We start from the raw sequence: 24,965 nt of genomic DNA on the forward strand, positions 1-24,965 counted from the left end.
AGAACACTTAGTAAGAGTCCCCTCATAATGTATTCAACAAAACTCTTTGCTTGTTGAAGTAATATTTTTATTTTTTATAAAATTTGTATTTAAATGCATTTTAATACATATAAAGTTGAAGTTATATTTTAGCTTTTCCACTTAAAATCAGCCAATATATATAAAAAAAAAAAAAAAAATACAAATTATTTGTGTAGAATACCTTTCCAGCCAGAACTGATTTTGTTTTTTTGTTTTGAATAAACAGTGGAAGGGTTACCAATCATGGAAACAATAATAAAAGAAAAAACAAGGGGAAGGTGAATAATTAATAAATCAAATTTAAAGTGGTTGTAACCCTAAAAAGAAAAAATCATGTTCCTGTCTCTTTACGGCACAGTATACTGCATAGTGCTTTTGCATTTCCATATAATATAATACCTGCCTGTTCCTGTCAGTAAACTGACCACGCTAATCATGGTTGCTGATGCATGATAGCGTGATAAGTTTACGTCTTTCTGTCATCCTGCTCTCTCTACAGCATGACTGTATCTCTCTCTCTCCCCCCTCCCTGCAATTTCCTTGGTCTGTGTGAATCCGATCCCCTCCCCTCCTGGATAGATTTAGTACTCCCCTGCAGCTGCTCCTCCCCTCTGATGCCAAGGAGAAGAACCCGAAACGACATGTTAATAGATTCATACATTATCATGTATAACTCTACCCACAACCTCTTATTAAAAAAGAATCATACAGTTTGAATGACACATGTATGTATAAATGCAGGACGTTTGAAAACATATATGGGTGTTTATTTCATTTGATTCACTATTTTTTTTTCTTTGACATGTGACCAGCACAGCGCCAATTAGTGCTGTGTGGGCACAAGGTCAGAGTGTAGAGATTCCTCTACTGATGTAATTACATTCATCAGCAGAGGAAAATCAGCCCCTCCCACCGCAGTCCCTCTGACCAGGAATCAAGTGACTGCACAGAAACACTCCTTGCAAAAGGTACTTAGAGATGATATTTCAAAAAAACAAAACAAAACAAAAAAAAAACACACTGCCATTACTATTGCCGCATGAGAGAACGTTTAATGGGAGCTTGTTTATGAGACTTTACCAGCTCCCATCTTTTCTGTGGTCCTCATAACCAATAAATACAGACAAAACAGAAAACTGAGGTAAAGAGGGCCGCTCTTGGCCCTAAAGTTTTACTAAACCCAGGACCCTGCATTCGCTGTATCTGGTCTCCCACAGTTCACAGAACACGGAAATGCAATTATTTTAGTAAATATAAACTTCTAAATACCTTTTCTCATCAGCAGTTTTGTGACTTCTATCCGTGTCCACTGGTTAAAGCTTGTAGGAGGAGTTTTCTGACTGTCCCATGAGACTGCAGGACCCCTGAACCTCTGTCTGGACAGTGCTGATTGGCCCTGTACTGATCACATGCATCCTCCCAAGAAAAAAAAAACACCTCTAGCAATACACACCAAACTGAGCATGTGCAGCCTGACTCCATAGGCTCTGTGTTATCAGGAAATTATTAGGAGTCAGTGGAAGGAGTGGAGGATCAGAGAAGCCAGGATCAAACATCCTTTTTACACAATGCAGAGGATTAACCCTTTATGTTCTACAGTAAGTATAACAAGCATGCTTTACTGCATATACAGGCTGATTTTACTGTTGTGGGTTTAGTAACACTTTAATGTTCTGTTTTGTCTGGAAGGGTTAGCAACCCCACAGATTTTTTTGCTTCCAGTTTGCACATTGGGGAGAATTCTCCTTGCTTCCTGTCGGTTTATGGGGAAAGGTTAGAATCTCTGTTAGGTTCTTTTGTCTGTTTTCCTATGATTTCTTCTCACTTCCAGCCCAGGAGTTGGTCTGTTTCCCTTTATTATTATTATTATTCATTATTCAAAGAGCATTTTGTCACATTTTGTATAGTAAGAAGTGTGCTTTGAAGGATAATTGTTCTTTCAGCATTAAAAAGAAAAGTGCATTCCCCACATTTCAATCGGCAGGTCCCAGCTTCTGCGTATATTCTGTTATGCTAACTAAGTAGTTGCCCCTAGAGCCACTATAGAGATTTGCCATTCAGATTGATGCCCCAAGCTCCCTCTAGTTGCTCCAGGTAGCATTTTTCTCCTCAGAATGGCAAGGTGTAAGTAGAAGCTACAGTTAGTAGAGCACACTCATCTCTCCAAATGAAGGTTCTATATTGGCTGTGGGGTTGTAACTGCTAAAAGATCTGTACTGAAAGCTCAGGTATTCTTTAACCACTTCAGACCCTTTTTACCGTCCTGCAAGCACATCACTCCAGTGTAAAAGCCCTTGGGCTTTCACACTGGAGAGACAGGAGAGTCTCTTTACAGGCTCTATACAGATGCCATTTTTAGAGCTGTAGTGCCTGTAAAGCGCCTCAGTGTGAAAGTAGCTTTAGTAATGTGTAGATTAAAAACAACAAAAGAATGTATGCAAACTCACTGCAAAGTATATTTCCATGGGCAATAAGTTTAAAAGGCTAAAAATAAAACCTATGTGGCTCACAGCCAAAGTTAAAAAAGCTATAAATAATAAGAAAAGAGCTTTTAAAAAATCTAAAAATGAAAGAACACTATCATTGTTTAACTGTTATAAAAAATATAACAGAAAATGTAAAAAGGAAATCAAGGACGCAAAAATTCATAACGAACAACAGATTAAAAAAAAAAAAAAAAGATAGTAGGACAAACACCAAAAAATTCTTCAAATATTTTAATAGTAAAAAGATCTGATCTGAGCATGTAGGCCCTCTACAAAATAATCCGGAGCGGGTGACTGGGGACAAAGAGAAGGCAAATGTATTAAATACTTTCTTCAGCTCTGTGTATACAAAGGAGCATGGCCTATAATGGGGATGGTATTGACATTGTATGGTCCAGAAATATTTAGCCAGAATAAAAGCGGATAAAACACCTGGACCAGATGCCATCCACCCATGCATCCTTAAAGAATTGAGCTCTGTCATTTAAAAGCTATTGTTTCTAATTTTTAGGGACTCGTAAATGACTGGAATAGTACCACTGGATTGGCGTAGGGCCAATGTGGTGCCTATATTTAAAAAGGGATCAAAGTCTTTACCAAGTAACTAAAGACCTGTTAGTTTAACTTCTATAGTCAGGAAGATTATGTAATATTATACCACATAGATAAGTTCTTGCTGTAAAAAAATATTTTAAGCAACAGACAGCATGGATTCATTAAAGACAGACATTGTCAAACAAACCTGACTTCTTTTTATGAAGAGGTAAGTAAAACCTTGGACAGATGGTTGGCTGTGGATGTATTATACTTGGATTTTGCAAAAGCATTTGACACAGTTCCCCACACGTGGCTAATGTGTAAGGTAAAGTCTATCGGCTTGGAAAAATCAGTTTGTAAATGGATAGAAACCTGGCTAAAAGTCAGAATTCAGAGAGTAGCAGTTAATGAATCATACTCTGAAGGGTCTAAGGTTATCAGTGGTGTACCCCAAGGTTCAGTGTTGGGACCCTTATTTTTTAATATCTTTATAAATGATTTAGGGTCTGGGATTAAAAGTACAATTTCAGTCTTTGCAGATGACATCAAGCTATGCAGTGGAATAACATCCTTACAGAATGTCTCTAATTTACAAGCCAACCTCAATGCAATGTTTAATTGGGCAACTATGTGGTAGATGAGGTTTAATGTTGATAATTGTAAAGATATGCACTTGGGGGCTAAGAATTTGCATGCATCATACATACTAGGGGGAGTACAACTGGGGGAATCCATAGTGGAGAAGGATCTGGGTGTTTTAGTAGACCATAAGCTTAATAATAGCATGCAATGCCAAGCTGCGGTTTGCAAAGTGAGCAAAGTCCTTTCTTGTATTAACCTCCCTGGCGGTATGATTATTTCGGATTTTAGGTGCTGAAAGCGGTACAATTATTTTGCATGGAAATTTGGCGTTTTATATTGTAGGTCTGTAATTTTTAACAATAACACACTTAAATCTGTCCAAACAAGAGTCTAGTAGATATCCCGGGTATGATAAAGTTTGAAACACAAAAACATAAATTATAATATAATTAAAAAAAATAAATAATTAAAAAAAATAAAAATAAATAGTAATAAAATTAATTTCCACACGATTCACTATCGCTCAATTCTGCAAGTGTTCTAATTTACTATCGCTGTTTTCTAGCTGGTCTAAAGCCATTTTTGACGTAAAGGGACACTTTTTGGTTGCTATGGACAATCTCCAGTTTCCAGGCAGAAAGAACAGTATATGCAATATAAAACTGCATGCAGGGCATGGGCCAAAGCACTGGGGACAAAGGGGATGTGAAATCATTTCATACAGTACTGTAATCTGTAAGATTACAGTACTGTATGTGTTATGATTTTACACTTTTTTTGAATTTGCCGCCAGGCTCCGCCCCCGTGCGTCGCGCCGCTCGCAGGGAACGGAGCCTGGCACGGAGAGGCTTCGGAGGAGGACGGAGCCCGCAGACACAGCGGGGGACATCGCAGGATCCCGGGGACAAGGTAAGTAAGGAGGCACCAGGATCCTGCGATGTAATCCCGAGTGTGGCTCGGGGTTACCGCTAATGGTCCTGAATTTTAACCCCGAGCCACACTCGGGAAAACCGCCAGGGAGGCTACGACAGGTATGGACTCCAGAGAAAGAGATATCATTTTGCCCCTGTACAAAGCATTAGTAAGACCTCATCTGGGATATGCAGTTCAGTTTTGGGCACCAATTCACAAAAAGGATATTGGGGAACTGGAGAAAGTGCAGAGAAGGGCAGCCAAACTGATAAGAGGCATGGAGGAGCTCAGCTATGAGGAAAGATTAGAGGAACTGTATTTAGTCTCTCTTGAGAAGAGGAGATTGGGGGGATATGATCAACATATACAAATACATAAATGGTCCATATAGTGAACTTGGTGTTGAGTTATTCACCTTAAGGTCATCACAGAGGACAAGGGGTCATTCTTTATGTCTAGAGGAAAATACATTTCATCTCCAAATATGGAAGGTTTCTTCACAGTAAAAGCTGTGAAAACATAGAATAGACTCCCTCCAGAGGTGGTTCTGTTCAGCTCAATAGCTTGCTTTGAAAAGGCCTGGATTCTTTCCTAAATGTACATAATATAACTGGATACTAAAATTTATAGGTAAAGTTGATCCAGGGAATATCTGCTTGCCTCTCGGGGGATCAGGAAGGAATTTTTTTCCCTGCTATAGCAAATTGGATTGTGCTTTGTAGGGTTTTTTTGCCTTCCTCTGGATCAACTGTGGGTATAGGATTGTGTATATGGGATTGCATGGTTGTTTTTTCTTTTTTTTTTTTATTATTGGTTGAGCTAGATGAACTTGTGTCTTTTTTTGACCTGACTAACTAGGTGGCTAACTATGTAACAGTGCTGTGCCAGAGTTTCCTAAGCATCATCTAGCAGCAAGAGCACTGGCATTAGTGGATCATCACTTAGATTTATCTCTCTTTATGTTACCATGTTGATTCTGAAACGTAAAAAGGCTTTCAGGCTCAAACTATTTATTATAATAATGTTTCGCCTCATTTTATCAACCTCTTTATTTTTATCTTTATACTTTTACTAAGAGAGAGGAACTATGGGACTGCCTCTTTAAAGACAATTTACATTTCTTTAGATTTTGAACTCTGTACAATAATGTTGAGACATTCTTCCCTCCTACATTTTCTGATAACAATAACCTTGTTCCATTGTTGATTGTATCAGTCTATGGACGACAGTGGACGAGCACCATTCTATCTGTATACTCCTAGTGTTTTTAGGGTACTGACCATACTTACCCGCAATTCACCACTACTTGAAGAATCACATATGTCCCTTTATAATATTAGTACAGTGGCATAGCAACAGCATAGCATGGGAGACAGCCACAACCAGGCTCATAACACCTGTAGAGCTGAGACTGTGATATAGAAATGCATGTTCCATTCTCCCTCATTGCACCAACGGAAGTATTATCATGGTGTGTTTATCAGTTAGCACAAACTGTCATGATCACGGTTGCTATTATTATAAGTATTATAAGTGTTATTTGTGTGTACCGTATGAGTGATTAAATATAAAGTACCTCAAAGTCCTAGTTCATATTTTACATGTGGGCCAGGAGGGAAACTGAAAATTTATTGTCAAATACTTACCGTAATTTTCCTTTCCTGATGGACTCCATGGCAGTCTACATGTGGGTTAACTCCGCCTCCTCTCCAATGCTATAGGACCGCATTCCCATAAATTTGAGCTCACCACTAGAGACTGCGTTCCATAACTAGCCAACTCTTGACCGATGGAATGCCATGGAGCCCATCAGGAAAGGAAAATTACGGTAAGTATTTGACGATAAATTTTCAGTTTTAATGACAGACTCTGTATGAGAACTGTCATTGTGCTCCGGGCGCACGCACGCGCGCATAAAGAACTCAGCAGATCGCAGATGCGCCAATGCGCATGCACAAAGGAGTCTGCACGTCCGGAGGAGCGCTTCCACGCTTTCCTTTGGCAACAGACAGCCTATTTAAGGGGCACACTGACTTCAGACAGATGCTGACTGATCTTCAGCTGTTCCTGTACCTGTATCCTGTTGTTACCTGCCTATTACCTGTTGCTGAACCTTGGCTTTCCCTGATCTTGCTGCTGGACTCCCCTATACTTCTGATTATCAGTTCCTGATCCCGGCTTCCTATTTGACCCTGCTCCTGCCTGATGTCTTTGTACCTTGCTGCCCACCTGCTACCGAACCCGGCTATCCTTGTGACTACGCTCCTGTCTCCTGTTTGGCTCTACTCTGCAACCCGGGTATCTGCAACTTCGTTCCAGTGACATGCTGCGACTTTCTGCCTTCCAAGAGTCGCATCGTCTGCTTCAGGCTTCCAGGGCTACATCTGCAGATACTTGTGTTCCTCCTGCCCCTTGGTTCCATCTGTGTCCACTCTCAGCTGGACCGGGGCCGGAGATACAAGAGAGGCTGACCTTGTCATTTCAGACTCCGACCAGGTACGTGACAGACTCCATGGCAGTCTACGTGTGGGAAATAATTAGCCAGACCACACGGGTGGGTTTGCTGATCAAAAAAAATTTCATTTGGCCCATCAATCGACAGGATTCTTAAACCAAAGTTCACAGAAGATAGAGAAGCAGGTTCTATGCAGTAATGTGACATAAAGGTATTAATGGAGGCCCATGAGGCTGCTTTGCAGATGGCATCTGGAGCCACATGAAGGACTGCTACCCCCGGTGGAATGTGCCGTCACCGCCTCTGGAGGAGCCAAGCACTTGGTCCTATAAGCCTGCTGGAGGGACTGGACGATCCAGGCCGCAATCGTTCTAGTTGAAGCTCACTTCCCTCTGTTATTGCCGGAGTGCAAGTTAAACAGGTAGTCAGAGGAGGAGGTAACTTTTAGGTATTCCTTCAGTATTTTGCCTACATCCAGAGGGATTTCAGTGGACACCGGGGCCCTGAATGCAGGTAGGACAATTTCTTGTTTCTCATGGAACACTGAAGTAACTTTCGGGTTTGAGCCGAGCATAGCGATGAGGACCACTCGGTCCAGGAAGACAGGAGTGGTTCTTCATGACCTAAGGACCCAATCTCAGAAACTCTTTTGGCCGAAGTGATGGCAACTAGGAAGCAGCACTTTTGCAGAAAGGTCTTTGATAGAAATCGCAGCGGATCCTGTGGTACTGAGTCCAGTCAGTGAGCCTAGAACAAGGGGAAGATCTCATTTGGGGAATCTTGGTCTTCTTTGGGGCTTGAGTCTTGTCGCCCTACAGAAGAACTGCCGGATTAGAGGGTGAACGGCCCATGATGTTCCGGAAAAGGCCGACAAGGCTGAGACTTGGACCCTGGGAGCTGATGGATAGAGACAGATCTAGGCCGGATTGAAGGAAGCTGAGGATATCCTGGATTCCTGGGTCTCTGAACGATCTGCCCGTAGAGGATGTGAATTCAACAAACTTGGACCATATTCTCCCATAGACCTTATTCGTGCTTGCCTTTCTCGAGCTCATGAGAGTGGAAATCACTCTTGACGCGCACCTGAGAGTTTCCAGCCTCTCCCTCTCAAGAACCAGACAATTGGTCTCAGTAATGCCGAACAAGGGTGCAAGACTGCCCCCCTGCCTGAGACGAAGAGGCACCGGGTCCCGGAAGCTGAGCTGGGTCAGGAGGGGAAACCATGGCCTGTTCAGCCAGTAAGGCGCTATCACCACCAGCTCTAGCGCTTCCATTTGAAGTCTCCGTAAAAACCTGAGGATGATCGGGAGTGGGGGAAAGGTGTATGCCCTGCTGAAGCTCCACTGATCTGTCAGGGCATCTATTCCGAAGGCCTGGCTGCAAGGGCCCCGAGTGTAATACTTCTTGAAATTGCACGGGGATGCAAATAGGTCTACTTTGGGATTGACTCCCAAGGACAGGATCCATTCGAATGTCTGCACATGAAGAGACAACTCATTGTTGTCTAACTGTGTGCGAGACAGGAAGTCCGCTTGGACGTTCTGGACTCCAGGGACGAAGACCGCTGAAATATTGACCAGGATTTTCTGAGCCCAGGACATGATAGGCTCAACTTCCTGGAGTAAGGTGGAGCTCCGAGTGCCCCCTTGCCTCTTCACATAGCAGACCGATGCGGTGTTGTCCATTCCCAATAAAACTATTCCCGATTCTCAATAAAACGATTCCCTGAAATGTGTGCCGCTCACTGCCCACAGGAATTACCAACCTGACAGCTGTTTGAATCCCCCGCCCAGATGACGTTCCCGCCTCCCCCCCACCTTGTGCCTGCACCGTAGAGAGTGGCTGAACGGCGCCTGTGAGGCCGCTGGGTGCTCTGCCGATCCATGCATGTGCGAATCAAGACTCGTATTTACCATGGCCTCGCACATGCGCAGACGCTTGTGGCGGCCACAACTCGGAAATACTGTGGCGTCCTGGAATGCAGGAGCATTCCAGGTGCCTTGAGAGGATGAAAGGCTAACAGGGGAGGACAAATGGTGCAGACACATGACAGAGGACAAAAAAAAAGATAACATAACATAAACGGCTGCCATGTAAAGTCGAAACAGCAGACCTTGCCAGCCAGTCGTATTTGCCAGACGTCCATCTCCGGCATACATAGGCAGCCTCCCCATCACCACTGGGGTATCCTGTGCCTGAAAGCCACCCGCCCATGGCTGGGCCCTGGGCTTGCACCGCATGATTGGTTTGCCAGACTCAGGGGTCATCCCGACTGGACGCCGTACAGGAACAAACATGAGTACATGCGATGTAGGTCCATGGTGGAGGACAAAAAAGGAACGCAGTCTCTAGCGGTGAGCTCAAATTTATGGGAATGGGGTCCTATAGCATTGGAGAGGAGGTGGGGTTAACCCTCACGTAGACTGCCATGGAGTCTGTCAGGAAATTACTTCTACCCCTGTGAGTCTCAGCAGTCTAGCAAGTAAAACACAGCCCATGCAGAACTATCTGTCTCAGCAATTCCATGCATCTTCTACTCTCCTTCTAGTGAGACCTGCAGCCATGAGCTCCTCTGCCCATCATAGCTCCTCTGCCCATCATAAACTCTGAACAATCTGAAACTCTTCTTTGATATCTGGTGCTTTGAATTCAGCCAAGATCTCAGCTCCACTTTGTCTGTGCCGAAGTGTCTGGCTCTATCCTGATACAGAAGTGGTCATCAACCCTGTCCCCAGGGCCCACTAACAGGCCAGGTTTTGTGTATTAACTTGGGGAGATGCAGACTAGAATACTGCAATCGCTGAGCAGCAAATGATATCACCTGTGATGTATTTCAGTTAGTGGGCCCTGAGGACAGGGTTAATGACTACTGCCATAAAGGATACAATATCTTTTGTCCTACCTGCTGAAGGGAGCCTCATCTCATAGCCCCTATGGGGACTCAAGCACTCATAGACCAAATTGTGCAGAAAAACTGACTTTGTTCCTCACTGCCTCTGGATTAGAGATTGTCAGTTTCACAAAAAAAGAAAGAAAAAAACAATACTTCTGACCTATGTTATCCTATAATCATGAATAAATCAATCACATAAGTGGGACATGTGCAATAAACTTACAATCCAAACAATGTGCTCATTCCTCATAAACAAATTATCTCATTAAACATATAATAAAGTCCACAAATCATTGTGAATGTACATACAAGTCAATGTATCACTGTGAATAACAAATCTCCTCCTTCACAGTTTGTTCAATCATGTGCAGGGCTCACCAGGTATGTATGACCTCCTATTTCTAAGTAGGTCATAAATCACAGACCAGGTCACATCCAGTGCCTTTTTCTTCTCCAGTTACTTCTCCAATTAAGGGTCACTAGTGCAGCTCCCCTCTCTGCTCATCATTATATGTACTTAAAAACAAATAAACTCCATAGTGCAAGAGTTTAAAAAAAAGCATTTTTTCATAACAAATGACTACTTACATAAACGTTCTTTACAAAAGCCAACCTATCCAGTAAGGTCTCATACAAAGAAATACTTGATGCTTCCGGGTTCAGCTAGCATCTGACTTCACATCCACCTCAACACATTTCGTCCATTCGTGGCATGAATGTCAATAATGTATCTTTGCCTGACACAGTTTAACAACTGTCTTTAACAGGTAAGGCTTCTTAGGGCATTTATTAAAGAAGGAAGCACAGCTACTCCATGACTGCCTTACTGATGTGCAGCTTTGGGTTATCTGGAAGATCATCTTCAAGTCAGACTACCCAATGTTCAGGTTGTCACGTTGCAGTGTCCTAGTGATGTAGAGTATGACTAGTCTCTTCTGTGGCAGTGGCAGATCTATCTCCACAGCAAAGTGGCAGTTCAGAACTGACAGCTCTGAGAAATAAAAATGATATGCAAGTGCATGGCTAAGCAGGTTAAAGAACTGAAAAGTTGGATTAACATAACCTACAGTTTTTGTTTGTTATTCTGGAATTAGGCACTTGGGCAATTCTGTCCATCCAGTAACTTACATTAAAGCCCAACTACAGCCAGAACTTTTTTTTTTTACACTTCCATTAGTGGGTAAGAGCTAGAACTTAGTCATTTTTTATTGTTCCCTGTGTCCATATTGAGGAGATATATCCCTACCTTCTGTGTAGATAGATAAGGAGAGCCGGCAACTCGCACATCCATATCAAAATCTTTATTTAGCTACAGAATAGTGATGATAAAGACAGCTTATTGACAGCCATAGACATAGAATGTAAGGTCCAAGTACAGACATCCCAATCAGAGCAAGATGCAGGGAAGTATAGGTTCTCTTTTAGCAACCCCTCTTCCCTTAGGCCAAGCAGTCATATCAGTAATAGATTGCCCCAGGAGTTCATACAAGAAACTATGTAATTAAATGTGGCTTAGAATGCTGCTTGTAGACCCAAGGTACAAGAGAGTAGACGCAGAGTGATGGGTGAAACAAGATGAAAGGCACTCTGTCGGGACTAGGGGCTGGCAGCAGGCATAATCCATAAATCTTGCAATGGTAAGAACAAGCAGCCATAAGTAGAAGTGCCAGGTAACACAGAAATGGTCAGGGCAGGCAATAACAGAATCCAAGAATGTAGCAATAGTTAGGACAGACAGCAGCCAGTAGAGGTGTCCAGTACCTTTGCAAAGGTCAAGGCATAGAGTAGAGGAATTCAAGAACATAGCAAAGGTCAGCAACAGGAGTAAACAATCTAGTCAGGTGCAGTTGGTCAGTAAGAAAGGTTATCACAAACACAGAGGCACAGGCTTGGGCACTCTAAATGAGGTGCTGCCTGGGCCATTTACTAATTTAATAGCTGGGGGCATGTGACCAGACTAGTTACATGACAGCTCACATGGAAGTCAGGGAAAGTACAAGGCAGCAGACAAGAACCTCTAGGAGAGTCCAGTTGCCTAGCAACTGGGATGCAAGCTATCCCTGGGAGCCAAGAGCAGACAGCTAGGGCCGCCAGCAGACAGATAAATATACAAGATGCCTAAAGCCTCATACACAGCATGAGAATATTGGACGAATGATTGTCCGTTATGTTTTTTTTTTTGCATGCTAGTCTCATAACTAAAATGAGGGCGTTACTAAACCTACAAAAATTCTTGTACAATAGAATACAACTTTGGAAAAGATGTAATGTGTTATATTGTATTGTAATATATTCCTTAATTTTTGAGCATGCGTGGTCTTGCTCTTCTGGGTTTTTTCGGACAAATATTTTCCTGATTAAACAAAATCGTATGATGTAGTATCGTATGAGAAGAATTTCCGTGTTTGTCCCTTCGGATAATTTCAGATGAAATGTTGTGCTCTCGAAAAACTGGGCTAATGATCAGGTTATCATATGATTGCTTTCAAAGCAGTATTTTTCTTCCAATTGTGTGTACTAGACTTAACACATAACTCCTCTCTGGGAGGAACCCCAATTCAAGTTTAAATCCTGAATATATCAGGGACCAAAAACTGGTACTGAAGATTATCCCCACTGTAGGAAAGGTAAACCACTTCTGCACTTGATAATAAAAAATAGTGAGGTCACATACCTCTTTCACACAAAAACGCTTGAGAATATTCGCAGCTTTAGGTTGCGTGTACGTGTACAATCCAGCATAAAAAATGCTCGCTTTGACTGGTAAATGAATATTCATTTATTCTAACTGCTAGAATGAATTTAGGTGCATACACTCGTATTTATGTGCATAAATTATGCCAGTAAGCTCCTCTCCAAATGCAGGTTTGGGGCGTTTATTCTTTAAGGCCCTGGACGCTGCTCTAAAACAGGATTCTATATGCCACAATGTGCATTAATGCGTTGGCTGAAATAAAGCTGCATTCAGAGGCATAAAAAATATGAAAAATTCCTTAAAAATCAGCTTTTTTCTTTCTGCCCATGTGGATAAGGCCTTAGGATTTTGGGCATCTGACCTATGTTTAGGTATCCTTGTTTCCACCTAGTGTGATGTACAGATACAATACTCAATTTTGCACATCTGACCAGCAGTGTCATGTTAGCAGTCTCTAGTTAATATATGTCAGAACCTTTCTTTGCACCAAAAGAAAAATGTTGTATATCTCATTCCTGAATAAGGTTTGTTTCTGTATCCACAGTGATTACAGGTATGTGGCAGCTGCTCTTGCTGTCATGAGGAATGTCACCCAACAGATCAATGAGCGGAAGAGGAGACTGGAAAATATTGACAAAATTGCACAGTGGCAAGCATCAGTTCTAGACTGGGAGGTTTGTAAAAACATTTTAAATGTTTGTGGGATTATTATTATGAGGCCTTTATATAATCTTATTTCCTTATTGAGTGTTTATCTATCTTATACTTTTTTCTTACAAGGATTAAAAAAATGTTGAGTGAAAACGGGCAAAGTAAATGATGCTTCTTATTCAAAGTATACCTAAACGCAAAACTTTTCTTTTTTAGTTTTGGATAGAGTGGAGATGGATTAGAATACCTGTCAGGTTTTTATTGCTGTCTCTGTCACTGTTAGGGAATTCACTCTCTCTATTTGTCCTGTTTAACATTATCATTGAATGTGAAAGTAAAGGAAAATCCAAAATGTTGAGTTGTCCCCAGAACAGTACTGGGAGAAGAAGGGAAAAACTTCCAATTGGGACTTTGGTTCTGGTGACCTGGGGGTCCCAGAGAGATTTTCTTAAAGGGATTTCCTCCCACTTCCTGTTTTGCCCATGGGACAAGAAATAAGGGGGAAATCTCCCCAATGGGACACAGCTCGCAAAAATAAACCTTACAGGGATTATAAGCCTCCTTTACTGTATCACTCTATCCAAAATGAAAAAAAGTTTTATAGTTCTACTCTAAAATGTAGCACCAGCCTGTAATAACCATTAGGTAGCATGTTTCCCTGTTCTGCTTGTGAAATCTTATTCTTGATTGATCAAGACTAATGAAGATCCAATTACGAATCCTATAGCACAGGGCCATGGATTCATTGGTCATTGAAAATTGTCACTGGACCGTACAACTGTTGTGTAAATGCATGGCAACAGAAAAATGTGACCTGCACCTTTTTTTTAATGCAGTGTACCACAAGGCACGTAGGTTTTGGTGTGCTGCAGTGCGAACCCTTGGCACTTACTAACTTTGTGGATTGGGGTGCCAATTCACAAATCAAAATGAATAACACCACAACACAATATGTTACCATTGTGGTAAAACATACAGTGTCTGGGACACACAGCTATCCCTGCATGCCTGTAAAAAAACTCAGGTGTGTACATTTGAGCGGCTGTATCTACATTGAATAATATGGCCTGCCTGTGTGCAAATTCACGCTGCTCAGAAAACATAAACAAACAACTCCTAATGCTGTATGGGCCTCTGCATCCCTCTAAATGAGCCCTTAGGTTAGGATATATACAGTGAGTATGTATATTATACACACGTGTGTATGTATATTATCCAGTATATAAAAATGTTTTGCAAAAAACCTTTAACACATGACAGACATAAGAAAAGTTTTATTATTAATCATGTTAATCTATATAGGTTATTAGATAAACTAAGTTGATCAGTGAGATAAATATGTGTTGTTAGGCCATAGGTCAAATAAAAGAGCAGACTTAAAGGAGACAATCAGGCTGTAGAGTTATTGGGAACTTAAAAAAGATGGAAACCCGAAGTGATTATTTCCCTATAATTCCCAAATAGGAATGTCCAATAACTAACTAAAAAGGATTTTCATCATGGAAAGCTTCAGTTAAAATAGATTTAATAGATTTAATAGATTTAAAATAGATTTTTTAGAAAATAGTTTAACTGGACAACTATATGATTATCAGTAAGCCTCTTCAAATTTTATTTCTGGTTAATCTCTTTATATAAGCTGATGGAGAAAAGTGGTAAGCCAAGAAGAGCACAAATAATATCCATCATCAGTGCCAAAATATGAGAACGATGGAACATAAAGTATATCCACTGATACATGTAGAAAGGTACTAAGGCACTACGGACCCACCACCAGTTTGACTTATCCTAGAGAGTATTTATGATTCATAGCTATGATAATTTCGAGATAATGTCTGTGATGACCTGTATGTGCAATTTATGGTGTTTGAACTTCATATTGATATACTATGTGCTTCAGAATCACACATTAAACAGGCTAATTATCTATGTGATGAATATAATGTATTCAGATCTCTAAAGACTACATGGACTATTGATATCACATTGACAATATTTGCAGTTTTTACATACAGCTACATACAGTCAGACCCCTTAAATTTTTCACTCTTTGTTGCATTGCAGCCATTTGCTAAAATCATTTAAGTTTATTTTTTCCTCATTAATGTACACACAGCACCCCATATTGACAGAAAAATACAGAATTGTTGACATTTTTGCAGATTTATTAAAAAAGAAAAACCGAAATATCACATGGTCCTAAGTATTCAGACCCTTTGCTCAGTATTTAGTAGAAGCACCCTTTTGATCTAATACAGCCATAAGTCTTTTTGGGAAAGATGCAACAAGTTTTTCACACCTGGATTTGGAGATCCTCTGCCATTCCTCCTTGCAGATCCTCTCCAGTTGTTTCAGGTTGGATGGTAAACATTGGTGGACAGCCATTTTTAGGTCTCTCCAGAGATGCTCAATTGGGTTTAAGTCAGGGCTCTGGCTGGGCCATTCAAGAACAGTCACGGAGTTGTTTTGAAGCCACTCCTTCGTTATTTTAGCTGTGTGCTTAGGGTCATTGTCTTGTTGGAAGGTAAATCTTCGGCCCAGTCTGAGGTCCTGAGCACTCTGGAGAAGGTTTTCGTCCAGGATATCCCTGTACTTGGTCACATTCATCTTTCCCTCAATTGCAACCAGTCGTCCTGTCCCTGCAGCTGAAAAACACCCCCACAGCATGATGCTGCCACCAGCATGCTTCACTGTTGGGACTGTATTGGACAGGTGATGAGCAATGCCTGGTTTTCTCCATACATAACGCTTAGAATTAAGGTAAAAAAGTTCTATCTTGGTCTCATCAGATCAGAGAATCTTATTTCTCACCATCTTGGAGTCCTTCAGGTGTTTTTTTAGCAAACTCCATGCGGGCTTTCATGTGTCTTGCACTGAAGAAAGGCTTCCGTCGGGCCACTCTGCCATAAAGCCCCGACTGGTGGAGGGCTGCAGTGATGATTGACTTTCTACAACTTTCTACAACTTTCTCCCATCTCCCGACTACATCTCTGGAGCTCAGCCACAGTGATCTTTGGGTTCTGGTCGTCCCAAACGTCTTCCATTTAGGGATTATGGAGGCCACTGTGCTCTTAGGAACGTTAAGTGAAGCAGAAATTTTTTTTGGAACCTTGGCCAGATCTGTGCCTTGCCACAATTCTGTCTCTGAGCTCTTCAGGCAGTTCCTTTGACCTCATGATTCTCATTTGCTCTGACATGCACTGTGAGCTATAAGGTCTTATATAGACAGGTGTGTGGCTTTCCTAATCAAGTCCAATCAGTATAATCAAACACAGCTGGACTCAAATGAAGGTGTAGAACCATCTCAAGGATGATCAGAAGAGATGGACAGCACCTGAGTTAAATATATGAGTGTCACAGCAAAGGGTCTGAATACTTAGGACCATGTGATATTTCAGTTTTTCTTTTTTAATAAATCTGCAAAAATGTCAACAATTCTGTGTTTTTCTGTCAGTATGGAGTGCTGTGTGTAAATTAATGAGGAAAAAAAATTAACTTAAATGATTTTAGCAAATGGCTGCAATATAACAAAGAGTGAAAAATTTAAGGGGGTCTGAATACTTTCCGTCCCCACTGTATGTACAGTATCTCACAAAACTGAGTACACCCCTCACATTTTTGTAAATATTTTATTATATCTTTTCATGTGACAACACCGAAGAAAAGACACTTTGCTACAATGTAAAGTAGTGTCATGGGGTTTTGTTATTAGGGGCAATATTGTCCTGATTTTGTTATTGAGGGACAAGTTTTTGATTTTGGCACACTTAAGAACATCTTTGTATATTTTACATTTTTGATACTTGCTACATTAACCACTTCAATGCCAGGCACTCTCCCCCCTTCCTGCCCAGGCCAATTTTCAGCTTTCAGCGCTGTCGCACTTTGAATGACAATTGCGCGGTCATGCAACACTCTACCCAAATCAAATTTTTATAATTTTGTTCCCACAAATAGAGCTTTCTTTTGATGGCATTTAGCACAGACCCCCCCTGTCAGGAGAGCAGTCGATCGCCACTCCTCTACTCGCGTCTGTCAGACGCGAGTGAGGAAAACCCAATACACGGCTCAGCCTGTTTACACCGTGATCAGCTGTGATTGGACACAGCTGTTCACGTGGTAAAAAGTCTCCGTCAGAGACTCTTTACCGAGATTGATGTTGCGGTGTGTCATACTGATACGCCGCACATCGATTGCAGCGCTGCGCGCCCCTGCGGGCGCATGCTGGCTGTTATCCAGGAAGACGTCATATGACATCCAGTTAGGATAATGTAACCATCCCCAGCCGTCATTTTGCTATAGGCCGGGAGGGAAGTGGTTAATAAATAATAGTGCACAGGGAAAGGCTTGATGTGGTGTTCTAGGTGCTCTAATCACTTTTTCTTTTCTTGTGTTGTATTTGGGTTTACCTACTGTATGTACAGTGAGGGAAAAAAATATTTGATCCCCTGCTGATTTGGTACGTTTGCCCACTGACAAAGAAATGATCTGTCTATAATTTTAATGGTAGGTTTATTTTAACAGCGAGAGACAGAATAAAAAAAAAAAATCCAGATAATCGCAATTTTTAATTTTCTTTTAATTTTTTTAATTAAAGTTTTCAAACATTACAAAAGATCGCCAAATTGCATTACTTTTTCTGCAGATTATACATTTTACTTCTTTACAATACCTTTCTCTAGTTTCAGATAATCTCCAGAATACCATTATATCATCCCTAACAAAACAAACAGACAGCCAAACAGTCAGACAAACAAACAAAGAAAACAAAAACACCAGAAAAAAAAAAAAGAGTACCCTCATAACACTCGTCCCCCCCCCTCTCCTCTACCCCTCCAGACCACCACTATCAGTCCTCCCAGATAAACGCATTTCAAAAAAGTTATAAATTGATTTGCATTTTAATGAGTGAAATAAATATTTGACCCCTTCACAAAACATGACTTAGTACTTGGTAAAACCCTTGGCAATCACAGAGGTCAGAAGTTTCTTGTAGTTGGCCACCATCTCAGGAAGGATTTTGTCCCACTCCTCTTTGCAGATCCTCTCCAAATCATTAAGGTTTTGAGGTTGATGTTTGGTAACTCGACCCTTCAGCTCCCTCCACATATTTTCTATGGGATTAAGGTCTGGAGACTGGCTAGGCCACTCAAGGACCTTAATGTGCTACTTCTTGAGCCACTTCTTTGTTGCCTTGGCCATGTAGTTTGGGTCATTGTCATGCTGGAAGACCCATCCATGACCCATTTTCAATGCCCTGGCTGAGGAAAGGAGGTTAATCACCCAAGATTTGATGATACATGGCTCTGTCCATCGTCCCTTTGATGCGGTGATGTTGTCCTGTCCCCTTATCAGAAAACCCCCCCCAAAGCAATGTTTCTACCTCCATGTTTGACAGTGGGGATGGTGTTCTTGGGGTCATAGGCGGCTTTTCTCCTCCTCCTCCAAACACGGCGAGTTGAGTTGATGCCAAAGAGCTTGATTTTGGCCTCATCTGACCAAACCACTTTCACCCAGTTCTCCTCTGAATCATTCAGATGTTCATTAGCAAAGTTCAGGTGGGCCAGTACATGTGCTTTCTTGAGCAGGGAGACTTTGCGTGCGCTACAGGATTTCAGTTCTTCATGGCATAGTGTGTTACCAATTGTTTTCTTGGTGACTATGGTCCCAGCTGCCTTGAGATCATTGACAAGATTCTCCCGTGTAGTTCTGGGCTGATTCCTCACCATTCTCGTGATCATTGAAACTCCAACGAGGTGAGATCTTGCATGGAGCCCTAGCCTGAGGGAGATTGACAGTTATTTTGTGTTTATTCCATTTGCGAATAATCGCACCAACTGTTGTCACCCTCTCACCAAGCTGCTTGGCGATGGTCTTGTAGCCCATTCCATCCTTGTGTAGTTCTACAATCGTGTCCCTGACATTCTTGGACAACTCTTTGGTCTTGGCCATGGCTGAGAGATTGGAATCTGATTAATTAATTGATTGCTTCTGTTGACAGGTGTCTTTTATACAAGTAACAAGCTGAGATTAAGAGCACTCCCGAGTGCTCCTAATCTCAGCTGGTTACCCGTATAGAAGACACCTAGGAGCCAGAAATTTTGCTGATTGATAGAGGATCAAATACTTATTTCACTCATTAAAATGCAGATCAATTTATAAATTTTTTGAAATGTGTTTTTCTGGATATTGTTGTTATTCTGTCTCTCACTGTTAAAATTAGCCTACCATTAAAATTATAGACTGACCATTTGTCAGTGGGCAAACGTACAAAATCAGCAGGAGATCAAATACTTTTTTCCCTCACTGTATATATAATTTATTTTTCAGAATAGGGGTGAGCTGGATTGGGAAAGTAAAGTAATACATGTTTAGTGAATGCAAAATAGTATCCAAGAAAAGGATGTTGCACTACCAAATGGCAAATCCACACAATATATTTATTTTACAGTGCAGTGCAAACAAAAGTTAAAGGTATATGCAAAAGGAAAAAATTTCAGGTGTGCCCAAACATTCATCAGGTTCACAGGTTCAAAGTGCTTACCTGTATGTACCTTTGAGCTGCAGCAGAAAATAAATCTATAATGACTCATCATTCATGATTCATCATCAGATTCATCATTAGTCTGGGCAGCATTCTTTTCTTTAATACTACATATAGATTTATCAGTCGATAGCAGAGATAATTTGCACTCTTATTATGGCCCAAGGGCCACTTTACATTTTTTAAAGTTTATCATTGTTCATAGACAGTTGACAATTTCTACAAAATGAGATAGGGTTGTGTCTTAAAATGCAAAAGTAGAGTGAAATCATATATAATATTCTTAAAATCCTGCAAAGTTGATTGTGAGACTCCATGGGATATCCAGATCTGTAGGTGGCTACCTAACATATACAGCATACCAATGATGTAGAAGATAACAGAACACCATTGCTACAATAAATGTTGGAGATTTTCATGAAATAAACAACCACCATCTCGTCAGTTAATACCTCTAGTTTTGTGGTCAGCCATGTTTTTGGGACCCAAGAAAGAAAGCGAATAACGTGAGCCACCAGTGACATCAATCAGTTGTGTTGCAGGTGGCTATATATAATTTTACTACTCCATGCTTTTTGGTTGTATTTTCAAGCAAGTTTAAAATATATATCATACTGCACGGATAAAGAAAAGCTATTTCCTAGTGAAAACATTTTTATAGGACAGTTTGGCTTGAATCATTATTCCTTATGAGTTATGTGAGATTTAAAGCATTTTTATAAGAGGCCTTTGAAAGCCAGCAGTAAATCTATTGGAGAAAATGGATATATATCAATTCTGAGATGATTAGTTTTCATTGTACTGTATAGCAGAACAGAGGTGACCCCGATAGGTGGCTGTCACCTGCGCTAGCTGTGGAGCTGCCTGATTGATATTCATACTCCCTAAATTACAGGCTTCTTCCTTTTCAGAGGTCATACCTTCACTTTCCTATTTTATTTAACCATAAGCAACCGCTATGTGAAAAAAAGAGGATGAGGACTTTCCTCTCTGTCATTCAGGAAATGTAAATAAATCCCAAGGACATTTCAGTGTGTGCTGAAAATGTTCCTAACCATCCCACCTCAAAAAAAAAATATTCTGATATTTGAAAAATAAATCCAAACTTCGCATGTAGTGCAATAAAGAGCTGTGCTTCAACATATTGTAGGTGGTTACGCAGATTGGAGCATATCTAGATGTACTGTTTTTATATTTATATATTTATGTAATAAACATTTTTATATAATTTTAAGCCAATCAATTAAGCAATATAAGGAAAGGTTTGTTAGCTGAAATGAGTACGATGGGGCCTGTGGCCACAATTTGCCCAGATCTGACTTAGAGGGACTAACTTAGAGAGACTTGCAACTTTTCACAACTCAATAGATAACTGCTATGAATATTCCTGTTTCACGCATTTTTCTCTGTCATTAGTAAAACAAATAATGGCTTTACACTTCTTTGTAATATAAAATAACAGTTTGGGAATTCAACACGAAGGACTAACACCTTCATTGTAGACTTTTGTAAATGAGACAGAGACACAAACTACAGACATGCTATGTTTTTAACTGACTCCCTAGAACATATCAGTACCCAAACGCACTAATGCCCTTAGGCACTGTCTTTGGCTCTAAAGCCCTGTACATGCAAAAGGATTTTCCGATGGGAAATGTTGGATGTCAGGCTGTTGGTGGAAAATCAGACCGTGTGTATGCTCCATCGGACAATTGTTGTCGGACTTTCCACCAACAAATGTTGGCTAGCATGTGCATTTTTGCACAGAGTTAGGTAGGGAAAGAACCCCTGGTAGCTTTTTACTGTAGTCTGTACCCCCAGTAGATAGTTTTATCCTCATGTCCTGCTGAGTGCCTTTCTTTCGCAGTGACTACTGCTCTCCTGATTTTTTTGTCTGCTATCACAAGAACAAGAAAACCAATTTCCCCAACAGGGTCATGTACAGCTATATAAAACTTGACTTGAAGTATTTACTCTTCTTGAGTTCTAAAACTTAAAACTTGGGCTTTAAGGACAGGGCAGCACACAACATTGGTCATCAAAAGTTATGAAGATTGTGACCCCTTTCACATTGGTGGAGTCCGCCAGCGGATCCACCTGCTCAGCAGGGGATCTCTCCTCTGATCCCCGCTGAGGAAGCAGATGACAGGTCCGTGTCCTCTCCACTGATGCAGAAACAAACACAGCCCTCTGTACTCTATGGGCTGTTAGATGTAAATGGGCCACCTGTCCGTTTCCATCCAACTGTCATCCGATCTGCAAGATGGATGGGGAGTGGATCCCCATCTATATGTTTTTAGTGGACAGGATCGGATCAGATGTCAGCGGGTGTCAACAAACAGATATCTGTTGACATCGGCCACTCCATAAAGAGCAATGGAATTTCCGATTGGGTCCGCCTGAAAAACTGACAGGTGGACCTGAACGGTCCACCCATGTGAAAGGGGCTTAAGCATCTCTGTGCACTGGGCTTAAAAAAAAGCACCAATGTTTTTTTGGCAGAAAAAAGTGCTCACATAGAGCATATTTGTACACGCGCTTAGGCGCATTTAGCAGTTTTTCTCCCTGAAAACTCCTCTCAAAAACGCAATCCACAAGGGTTTTTTTTAACCTCTAAACGCTGAGTTGCAAATATGCCTCTAAATGTCCTTATGTGCATGGACACATAAAATAACATTGAGTTGCTTCTACAGGCAGAAAAAAACAGCAAAACTCTTGTAGAAGCAGCATTTTTCAATCCCAATGTGCATGGACCCTAAATGACCTGGTGTGTATTTTGGAGTTATTTAAAAATGGCAGCATCTCTTCCTTTCTCATTTACATAAAAAAATAACATCTGCCCTAAACACATTTTTTGCTAAATACATTTACAGGGTTAATACAACAACCAGTGTGGAATTATTTTCTCCTTGGAAGACCACGGCATTGCCAGGCTTGTATACATGACGTATTCCCTGATGCATCTGTTATCTGACTGAGCCATTCCCCTCTAAATATGGAGTCACAGCTGTGTGCTTCAGTGAGCCCCGAATAATCCGCTGCAGAGCTGATAGGGAGCAATGACTAGCAGCTAAGAGACCCGGAGAACCTAATTGAAACCAAATTGAATACTCTGCTGCAAAAACAAGTGCAATGGGTGTGCATTATTGGTTGCCTTGTGTCAGGCTGATTATATTAACACTGAGTTTTGTGGTTATAATGTTTGTGAGTTAGAGATGGTTTCTTGAAGATGTGTCTTTCAGTTTTTTGATAGCTGTTAATGCAGAGCATGCTTGCTTAGTGATATAGGCCTTCCCATACTGTATATATTTATCCATCCACCATATAGTCCTTGGAGCATTTTTGCAAAGCAGCAAGATCAATGTCTAGTCAAGGGCCTTACCATCCCTGAGTTCAGCTGCCGTTTCCAGCAGCAAAAAGGTTAACTGGTTTTGTGCATAATAGAACAACTGCCTACATAGCTGTCAACTCAGATGCTTTCATGTGTGTTCAGATTCTCCAGCAAGGCATTGAAACTCACATTTAAAAGCCCTTTTTTTCATGCCTTCTCACATCAAACGCTGGGCTGAAAACCGTGCATCGTGCCGTTAAGATGCTGTTCTGGAGACAGGGCCAGCTTGATCAGCAAATCTCTTGAGGAAAATAAAGTCAGAGACTACAACAGGGTTTTCAAACAACAGAAAGCATCAAAAAGGGAGCCTTGTGGAAAAAAAAAGAGAAACGTTGCTTTTGCTTTCCCTCCCGTCTGATCTCCCCCTTGCCTGCAGTGCTAATCAGTCTGTGAGTCCCTAATTAGAACACAGCTCTGCCACTCACTAAATCAGGAATTACTGCACCCACTCCACAAGTAAATAACTCCCTTTCATACAATGTGCCTGAACAGTGTTATTAGCAATCGAAATCTTCTAATGGTTTAGTTCTTTGTATTTACCAAGCTGTTACTTGCAGGGCGTTAATACAACCACCTCTTGGGTGGTACTCAAGCAAGTGTAGATGAACAGTGACAGTCCAAATTCCAACATACTCCCTCTGCACCATTTTCTACAGCCATGTGGATCCTGAATACCTACTAACATGAAGTGTTGTTTGTTGGTTACACTACTCTCTGATGTGAAAACATTTACTACAAGCTGAGAAATTGGCTTTACAGGGTCTGAAGCATGGTTCCTTTTTTATGCATTTTTGTAATTATTGAAATTTAGGTACCGTATATACTCGAGTATAAGTCGAGTTTTTCAGCACATTTTTTTGTGCTGAAAGTGCCCCCCTCGACTTATACTCGAGTCAAGCACTTTTCTGCAGCAAAAAATTTCATTTTCCGAACTGAATTTGGGGCCCCATATCTCAGGGCCACTTGGTGCTAGGAACCCCAAATTTGGTGTGCAAACCCAGTGAAACTGCTACCACAACATATCCAAAGCTGAAGTTCCTAGCACTAAGTGACCCCGAGATACGGGGCCCCAAATTCGGTTCGGAAAATGTCATTCTCTGCTGCAGAAAAGTGCTTGACATTTTCTGAACCGACTTTGGGGCCCCATATCTCAGGGCCACTTGGTGCTAGGAACCCCATATTTGTTGTGCAAACCCAGTGGAACTGGTACCATAACATATCCAAAGCTGGGGTTCCTAGCACCAAGTGGCCCTGAGATACGGGGCCCCAAATCCGGTTTGGAAAATGTCATTCTCTGCTACAGAAAAGTTCTTGACATTTTCTGAACTGATTTTTGGGGCCCTGTATCTCGGGGCCACTTGGTGCTAGAAACCCCAGCTTTGGAAATTTTATGGTGCTAGTTCCACTGGGTTTGCACACCAAATTTGGAGTTCTTAGCACTAAGTGGCCCTGAGATACGGGGCCCCAAATTCGGTCAACTGTGTCCATCTGCAGCAATGTCATTTCGGGACCCTTTGGGTTCAGAGACCCCAAATTTTGGCTGCAGCTAGGGGGCATCTAGGAACCCTTAACCACCGAGTTTAAAGTTCAGGGGACCTATGGCTGCAAATGGGCACAGTGAGGCATGCAAATGGGCACAGTGATGCTGCAAATGGGCATTGTTGACCCTCTTTTCCACTTACAGTAGCTGTGCATTTCTCACCCTCATCTTATACTCGGGTCAATAAGTTTTTCCCATTTTTTTGTGGTAAATTAGGGCCTCGACTTATACTCGGAACGACTTATACTCGAGTATATA

The 24,965-nt window shown here is 41.3% G+C and overlaps 1 protein-coding gene across 2 annotated transcripts in view; it reads left to right on the forward strand.

Annotated features, from left to right (window-relative positions):
* Nucleotides 1-24,965, forward strand: part of ARHGEF9 (Cdc42 guanine nucleotide exchange factor 9) — a 653,254-nt gene that overhangs the window by 564,334 nt on the left and 63,955 nt on the right. For both annotated transcript variants that reach the window (XM_073599469.1, XM_073599470.1), the window contains one exon: nt 13,126-13,255. In XM_073599469.1, the coding sequence (XP_073455570.1) occupies nt 13,126-13,255 (130 nt within the window). The remainder of the gene's footprint in view (nt 1-13,125; nt 13,256-24,965) is intronic.

This window comes from Aquarana catesbeiana, linkage group LG09, assembly GCF_042186555.1.
Source record: "Aquarana catesbeiana isolate 2022-GZ linkage group LG09, ASM4218655v1, whole genome shotgun sequence".
Classification (NCBI taxonomy): domain Eukaryota; kingdom Metazoa; phylum Chordata; class Amphibia; order Anura; family Ranidae; genus Aquarana; species Aquarana catesbeiana.